At 52.6% G+C, this 8185-nt stretch overlaps 2 protein-coding genes across 8 annotated transcripts; one reads left to right on the top strand and one right to left on the bottom strand.

Moving 5' to 3' along the window:
- Positions 1–144: 144 nt before the first annotated feature.
- CSNK2B (casein kinase 2 beta) lies at positions 145–5059 on the bottom strand. Of its 2 annotated transcripts, none has more exons than XM_054558701.2 (7): positions 4750–5059; positions 3322–3404; positions 2249–2351; positions 1566–1681; positions 1046–1121; positions 710–899; positions 145–376 (listed from the first exon to the last, which is right to left on the bottom strand). In XM_054558701.2, exons 1-7 carry the CDS (start codon positions 4793–4795, stop codon positions 286–288), a joined length of 705 nt encoding a protein of 234 aa, XP_054414676.1. In that variant the 5' UTR covers positions 4796–5059; the 3' UTR covers positions 145–285. The 2 variants fall into 2 exon arrangements, with proteins under 2 accessions (XP_054414676.1, XP_002816782.1); XM_002816736.5 differs by lacking the exon at positions 4750–5059 and adding an exon at positions 4018–4175.
- Positions 4218–8170, top strand: GPANK1 (G-patch domain and ankyrin repeats 1). Of its 6 annotated transcripts, none has more exons than XM_063725193.1 (3): positions 4218–4365; positions 5671–6398; positions 7542–8170. In XM_063725193.1, exons 2-3 carry the CDS (start codon positions 5773–5775, stop codon positions 7984–7986), a joined length of 1071 nt encoding a protein of 356 aa, XP_063581263.1. In that variant the 5' UTR covers positions 4218–4365; positions 5671–5772; the 3' UTR covers positions 7987–8170. The 6 variants fall into 6 exon arrangements, with proteins under 6 accessions (XP_063581263.1, XP_063581265.1, XP_009239966.1 ...); XM_063725195.1 differs by having other exon boundaries at positions 4346–4365; positions 5674–6398; XM_009241691.4 differs by having other exon boundaries at positions 4357–4658; positions 5674–6398.
- The last annotated feature ends 15 nt before the right edge of the window (positions 8171–8185 follow it).

Below are 8185 nucleotides of genomic sequence, written 5' to 3'. Positions count from 1 at the left end.
TACTAAAAACATCACCCAATCCACTGAGCACAAATCTGTCCTGGTTTTCAATCTGGGGAGGGTGGGCTGGGCCATGAGGGCCCCTGGAGTCCCACACACCATCACCTTCCCTTCCCCAACCGCAAGCACCAGCAGACTAGCTCATGGCCTTTTCTTCCACTTTATTTCATATTCCCACCACAATAATGACTCCTTTAATTTAAACTAAAAACCATACAGGGTTCCTGAAAGGGTGGCAAAAAAGAAAGGAAGAGTCAAAGACTGCAGGACAGGTTGGGGAGGGAATCAGCGAATCGTCTTGACTGGGCTCTTGAAGTTGCTGGCGGCTTGGAGCTGCAGCTGGTAGGCCATCGGATGGATCTTGAAACCGTAGAGCCTAGGCCAGGGCAGAGGTCAGAAAAGCAGCAGCATGAGCCCCATCCAGGCCCTGCCAGTCACCTGCACTCCCACCTCCCCACCTGAGCTCCTCCATGGACTTGCTCAGAGCTTAAGCCTAGTGGTTCCCAACTTCTCAGCTCAAGAACATTCTATGGTAAGGTAACTAAAGCATACATAGCTAATCAAATAACTTTCCCACAGTCACTCAGCAGGGAGATGCCCTGATTCTGGGAGAAGCAGGCCTCAAGAAAGGGCCATGCCCTGTCCTCCCCTCTCTCTGGGGGATCTTGGGCCTTTCCTTTGACCCTTAATGACTCTCCCTGCTCCCTACCTGGGCACAAACTGGTTGGCAGGTCTCTTGGGCCGGTACTCGGGATGCACCATGAAGAGCATGTGAGGGAAACCAGTGCCGAAGTAGGCGCCATCCGTGTGATGGTGTCTTGATGACTTGGGTGTGTACACATCCATGCACTTGGGGCAGTAGAGCTTCACCATGGCTTCACCTGGGATGTCTGAAAGGCCTGGGAGACAGCCAGACTCAGCAGGCCAGGTATCCCCCTATTCCTACCTAACCTCCCCTCAGGACTCAGGCTCCAATGTGTTGAGCCCCAATTCCTTCCCATAAGACTGCCACATGGTGCCTTCCTTTCCCTTCTTCAACACTCACCAATGGGAAGCATTGGCTGGTTCTCACAGTACACACGAGGACAGTAACCAAAGTCTCCTTGCTGGTACTTTTCCAACTGAGGTGAATAAAATGGAAGGGGTTGGCAGGTAGGTGTAAAAAGAAGAGGCAACTCCCTTCGCAGCCCAACCCACATCACTCTGTCCCCCACTCCTCCCACCTCTCTCCAGAGGCCCCTTCCCTGGCCTAGATGGGCTCTCAAACTTCTGTGTTGCCTTTCTTCCAATTACACAGGCTACAAACCATCAGAGCCATTTGTTGTTTGTTCCTTGAGGAAGAGGCAGTCTTTCACAACTCTCTGATTCAAGGTCTGTCTCCCTCCCTGAAAACGATCCCTTCAGGATGACCCCCAATCGGAATTCAATTCCCAGGCCCAAGTTCTGGGGTTCTTCCCCTCTTCTCAGCTAGCTTCCTTAAACGGGGCTTAAACATGACTTCTTGCTGCAGGAACCTGTGTCTCTTACTGCTCAGAAGGAGGCAAGTAGGAGCAGAGAGGCCTCACCATCTGGGCGATGCCACGGTTGGTAAGGATGTAGCGGGCGTGGATCAATCCATAAAGCATCTCGGCTGCCTGCTCAATCAGGTCACTCTGGTTGGGGTTGTCTTCCAGTTCTTCATCTGAAACACAGCCCAGCCAAATGCAACCACTTGTTTTTCAGCTTTCCTAGGTGCCCTGCCCATATCCAGGGGCTGCGGGCTATTCAGTTTGCCTAGCACCTACTTTTGGGCCTTATCCCATCCAACATCTGGGCATGTGACCCAGAAACCTGGGCTTCTGACCCTTGCACCAATCGAAGACAGCTCTGCCTTCTCTTCACACCTCTTCAGCCTCTGCTCCCCGCTCTCCCTCCCAACTCCCTCCTCAATACGTAACTGCAACATGTCAATGCAGAAGATGAAACTCTAAACTAGAAGGTGCAAAGCAGGAGAAATACACAACAAATCAGACCCATGAGGAAACGCATTTTGGAATAGGTCTGAATTGTAGATTTAGAAAGCATGAGAACAAGTGATATACGTCACAAAACTAGACAAGCGTCAGGTGGAGGATCAAAATAAAGCATGAATTTGGGGTTAAAGAAATCAGAGAACCAAAGGAAATTTCAAAATTCAAGCAAGCGAACAGAGATTTGAAGAGAAAAATAGTGCACGCACACACACAAAACAACCCTGAGGATGCCTCACCAGGCTCCAGGTCCAAGATCATGTCTAGAGCTTGTCGATAGTGAGGGACCTGCTCATTGAGTCCAGTAAGATTAAATTTGTCCTGGATGTAGTCTTCATCCACCTGTCAGGACATGGAAGCCAAGAGGGAACCCATATCAAAATCCCCATCTTTGACCTGGGCAAAATGCTCTAAGTGATGCCTTATCATCAACACAACTGCATCTGTTCTGCTTGTTTCTCACTCCCAACTCACCAGAAGTACTTGTGTCTCTCCCTAGTTCACCTATACTCCCTCCCATAAAAGCTTTGGTTTTTCTTTTGTAAGGATAAGCAGGTACAGCAATCTTTTTCTTAGACATTCTTTTCAAGATCTTTGTCCCTACTCCTGTACCCCGTCTCTAGGAACCAGTTTTGTCCTCTCAGCTGGCTAAGGAAGGTGGAAGCTGAACAGCATGGTTTCTGAACAAAACATTTCAATGTGTAGCATTTCAATTTTCCTAAAGGCCACCTGAAACAAGTACTAGCAGTGCCACTTTAGTAACAAAAGATATAGGCTGGGCGCAATGGCTCACGCCTGTAATCCCAGCACTTTGGGAGGCCAAGGCAAGCAGATCACCTGAGGTCTGGAGTTCGAGACCAGCCTGGCCAACACGATGAAACCCTGTCTCTACTAAAAATACAAAAATTAGCTGGATGTGGTGGCAGGCACTTGTAATCCCAGCTACTTGGGAGGCTGGAGCAGGAGAATCGCTTGAACCTGGGAGGCAGAGGTTGCAGTGAGCCGAGATCGCACCACTACACTCCAGCCTGGGTGACAGAGTGAGACCCAGTCTCAAAAAAAGAAAAAGAATAAGAAAAAGACACAAATTGCCTAGCCCAACGTTATATTGCTGGAGGATGGCAGAGTCGGGACTTGGGCCCCAGTTTTGCCACTTTGGCACAGGTTCGTCGGGCTTTATAGAGGGGACTCTTTGCTGATGGGAAGTTTTCAAGTAGCATGTAAGAGAACAGTGTAGAAGTGGAATATGCGAAGGAACGTCTGGTGGGAAGATATGTAAAGCTGCTAAGTAGGGAGGTTGAAGACAACTCACTTCACAGAAGAATTCATTGCCACGGAGCCCACAAAACCAGGAAATCCAGGACACCTCCTCTGAGCTGCTCATCTTCACGTCAGCTGGAAAAAGAACAGTGTCAGTAAAGCTCAAGTTCTCCTTCCCTGCCTCTGGTATCCTCCCTCCTCCCACATTCGGCCCTCCAACCACGGGAGAATTCGGAACCACCCTTTCTTAAAGCATCCCAAACTCTGAAGCACTCCTCTCCAGCTCCTCTAATTTACATCTCAGCCCCTTTTCTTTGAAGTTAAACATTCTTTGGGGTCCCACCACTTGAAAGAAGCCAACAGATACTTTGACCCACCAGCCCGACCCACATCCCTGGAGCTTCCGAAGGCCAGGGCCCCTCTCTCCTCTGTGTCAACTCCGGCAGGGACCTCAACTCAGGCTCCCTACCAATGCAAGTCTCTGCATGACCCCGGCGCCTTTCCCAAGGGTTTCCAAGTTTATCATTCTCAAGCAAGAACCGGGCTCCTCCTTTTCTCACAGGTTGGGGGCGACTGTCAGGTCCCTTTCACCGGAATCCACACATCCCCCCTCCGCTCCTCAGGCCACCTCTCCCTCCTACGTGCCGGACCTGGTCGCTTCCTCCCCCGCCCCCACATCAAAGTCCGGAGACCCCATGTGCCGCTCCCAGCGACAAGGGACTCGGAGCAGCGACGACTTCAGACTCACCGGCTGGACGGGGACCAGGACTGGGGTGGGGTAGGGAAGTTGCTACTTCCAGGGAACGGCGGCGACCGCTACAGCGCAGGCCGCGGACCCGACCGCGGCAGGCGAGGTGGGGCGGGGGGAGTGGAAATTAGGGAGGGTGGGGAAGAGGGCAACACGCAAGCGCCAAGGGTCAGGTGCCGCGGTGGATGCCGGGACACGGAGTCCCCGGTACAGAAAGAAACTGGCTAAATGAGAGAAAGCGAACTACCAATCCCAGGATGACCCGCGCACGACCCGGCTGTCACGAAGCCCCAGAGGAGGACGCTTGCGGGCGGCGCACAACGATAAGCCACCGGAAGCGGAAGCCAGGTATGGCGTTTGGGGCCCGGGAGTCTGGGCAATACAGTTGTGTGCTTACTGACTGGGTGAAGAGGCTGACTTAGGGCGGGGAAAGGAGGGAGCCAGGCTGGACCCCTTCCCGCAGCTCTCCTCACAGTTCCCCTCTAGTCCCGGCGCGGCGCTGCTGCCCAGGGGACTGGCCTATCCTCGGCCAATCCGCTGGGTCCTTATTGCCTGTTGGGCTCCTAGTGCGAATCAGTCTCGCCAGAGACCCTTGACGGGCCTCCTGTTTCACTCCGGGCTCCGGCCTCATGAGGCGAGAGGTGCGGCTTGGCTCCGTGCGTAGGGACTTGGGTTGGGTGGGGTGGGTTGGGCTGGGCTGAGCTGAGCACCAGAACGGCCCAGTGCGCTAACCTGAGGTGGTGCCAGCCATTCTGCTCGTCCCCTTGCACTTCTCCATTTCCCCTTAGGCTCTAAGTGTGACCTTCGAACCCTGGTCAGAATAATGGTGAGGGGCAAGCGTGACGTTATTTCATTACACGGCTTCTCGGCATTCCACAGGTTTCCCTCCGCCTCCTGAGGGCCTTTCCTGACCCAGAGAGTGGATTCCTAGCTCCAGAAAATGGGCTTGGAGCGGGGGCCACGTTGAGGAAGGCGAAGGGCATTGTGGGGGCGTTATGTAAAAGTAGGACCCCAACCGACAGATCTTGGTGCTCGCGCCACCTGGGCGCGCGGAGCTTTGCTCGTTTACTATTGGAAAAGTTCCAGCGCGGGAAACTGAACCCGTAGCTTTGCGCACGCCTGAGCCCTCAAGTAATGTGGGTTGTGGTTTTTGTTGTTGTTGTCGCCACGCATGCGTCTTCGTGCCGTGTGGCTATTTGATTGTGTCAACTCTTCTGATTAGAATAGCGCCATTTTGCGGTACGGAAGTTATACAGCAACACGTATGGGAGCCTCTCCCCGAGATCTTCTAGGGAGTGACCCATCTATTTTTGTTTGGGAAGAGGAAACTCCGAAATGGGATCGCGGAAGACTTAAAGGGCCAGGCTGATTTTTTTTTTTTCCTACTGGTATGTCTGTTTTACGGGGTGGGAAAGTAGTTTCAGAAAGAGGCTGGTATTTATTGTTTGGTGAGGATGGGGGTGGGGGCCGGACGCAGGACCTCTGAACAACAGTCTCATGGAGTTTTATTAATCTTTACTAAGGAGCAAAGTCGGTATTGTAGGGTTCCATGTTTTTACGCAAAACCTCTCTCCCTTAGGCCCTGCAGAGTCCTAAGTTGTGGGGTCACTTTAGCGGCAGGAAAGTGTTTTTGACTACTTTTTCTCATCCCAGCAGGTCTCTGAGGCCGTGGTTGCTACAGGGTCACCAGGAGCTTGGCTTGCTTGTCTCATCCTTCCCTTGCCTGGTATCATTTTCTCAGTTCTCCCAAAAGCCATGTCCCGGCCATTGCTCATCACCTTCACCCCAGCCACTGACCCCAGCGACCTCTGGAAGGATGGGCAGCAGCAGCCACAGCCCGAGGAGCCAGAGTCCACCCTGGATGGGGCTGCAGCCCGAGCTTTCTATGAGGCCCTGATTGGGAATGAGAGCAGCGCTCCTGACTCCCAGAGATCTCAGACTGAACCTGCCAGAGAAAGAAAGAGAAAGAAAAGAAGAATAATGAGGGCACCTGCAGCAGAAGCAGTGGCAGAAGGAGCATCAGGAAGACATGGACAAGGGAGATCCCTTGAGGCTGAGGATAAGATGACTCACCGGATACTGAGGGCAGCCCAGGAGGGGGACCTCGCAGAACTTAGGAGACTGCTGGAACCGCAGGAGGCAGGAGGAGCTGGGGGGAATATCAACGCCCGGGATGCCTTCTGGTGGACCCCACTGATGTGCGCTGCTCGAGCGGGCCAGGGGGCAGCTGTGAGCTATCTCCTGGGCCGTGGGGCTGCCTGGGTGGGGGTCTGTGAGCTGAGTGGCAGGGATGCGGCTCAGCTCGCTGAAGAAGCTGGCTTCCCTGAGGTAGCCCGCATGGTCAGGGAGAGCCATGGAGAGACGAGGAGCCCAGAGAACCGGTGAGGGGAAACTTCAGCTCAGACCCATGTCTCATTGTGTTCTGCCTCTCCCAGCCACACCACACCAGAGGCGCCAGCACAGTACTGAAGAGTTCTTTCCTTATCCTTATGTGTAGGTTGACGAGATAGTATAGTCAAGTGGTAATGAACATGAGCTCCCTGGATTTAAAGCCTGATTCCACTTACTTGGGCAAACAACCTAATGTCTACATTTTCCAGTTTTCTTATCTTAGAAATGGGGGTAGTAAGGATTGTTGTTAGGATTCATGGGTTAATATATGTAAAATGCTAGAATAGTGCATGCCACATAGTATGCAATACATGAATGTTAGCTATAGTCATTATCACTAATGTCCCTCCCCTTGCCCCAGAGTTTGCTAGGTCTGGTTACCATTTTTTTCTTTCAACTATTCTGCTCTGGATCCCACAATGGTTTAAAGAAATTTGTTTTTAAGACCAGTCAAGTGCAGTAGTGAGAAGGAGGGGAAAAGTAGAGTAAGGAGTTTGATCTGTAACTGAGTGAACAATTAATTCAGATAACTCACCACCACCTTTGGACCAGCCTGGATCCCTCATTGTTAATTAAGTAGGAAGGAAGGCAATTTGTCCTTTTTTTTTTTTTTTTTTTGAGACAAAGTCTCACTCGTCTCACTCTGTCGCCCAGGCTGGTGTGCAGTGGTGTGATTTCAGGTCACTGCAACCTCCACTTCCTGGGCTTAAGCATATTTTTTGTAGAAAGCAGGCTTTGCCAGGACATGGTGGCATGTGATTGTAATCCCGGCTACTTGGGAGGCTGAGGCAGGAGAATCGCCAAGGTGGAGGTTGCAGTGAGCCAAGATCATGCCACTGCACTCCAGCCTGGGCAGCAGAGCAAGACTCCATCTCAAAAAAAAAAAAAAAAAAAAAGCAGGCGTTGCCGTGTTGCCCAGGCTGGTCTCAAACTCCTGAGCTCAAAGCCATCTGCCCGCCTCTGCCTCCCAAAGTGTTGGGATTACAGGCATGAGCCACTATGCCCAGCTGGCAATTTGTTCCTTAGCAGAAAAGCTGAAAAGATCCTGTCCTACCCTGCCAGCCCCCTCTGAGGCCTCAACTCTTCCCCTTTTCCTTCCCCTGCCCTTAATGCTTTTTCTTCTTTCACTGCAGGTCTCCCACTCCCTCCCTCCAGTACTGTGAGAACTGTGACACCCACTTCCAAGATTCCAACCACCGCACATCCACTGCTCACCTGCTGTCACTGTCCCAGGGTCCTCAGCCTCCCAGCCTTTCACTTGGGGTGCCCATCTCCAGCCCCGGCTTCAAACTGCTGCTGAGGGGGGGCTGGGAGCCAGGAATGGGGCTGGGACCCCGGGGTGAGGGCCGTGCCAATCCCATCCCCACTGTCCTCAAGAGGGACCAGGAAGGACTAGGCTACAGATCAGCATCCCAGCCCCGAGTGACACATTTCCCAGCTTGGGATACCCGAGCTGTGGCTGGGAGGGAGAGACCCCCTCGGGTGGCCACACTGAGCCGGAGGGAGGAGAGAAGGAGGGAGGAGAAAGACAGGGCTTGGGAGCGGGATCTAAGGACTTACATGAACCTCGAGTTCTGACTTTGGTAAAGTCTGACCCTGCTGGTCTGCTGCTGAAGTCTGAACTTGGGCCTCTGACCTGGGCCCTTTGACTTCCCCTTTCTGGGATCTGCCCAGGTGCAGATCCTCAAGTTTTTGGTCAGTGGGCTCTGTCTTCGTGAGAGATGGGCTGAGAGTGAGAAATAAATCAACCTTTTGTGGTTTATTCACTTTTCTGGAA

This window comes from Pongo abelii, chromosome 5 (genome assembly GCF_028885655.2).
Source record: "Pongo abelii isolate AG06213 chromosome 5, NHGRI_mPonAbe1-v2.0_pri, whole genome shotgun sequence".
Taxonomy (NCBI): domain Eukaryota; kingdom Metazoa; phylum Chordata; class Mammalia; order Primates; family Hominidae; genus Pongo; species Pongo abelii.
The sequence above is the reverse complement of the archived record's forward strand: the minus strand, read 5'-3'. Positions and strand labels throughout refer to the sequence as shown.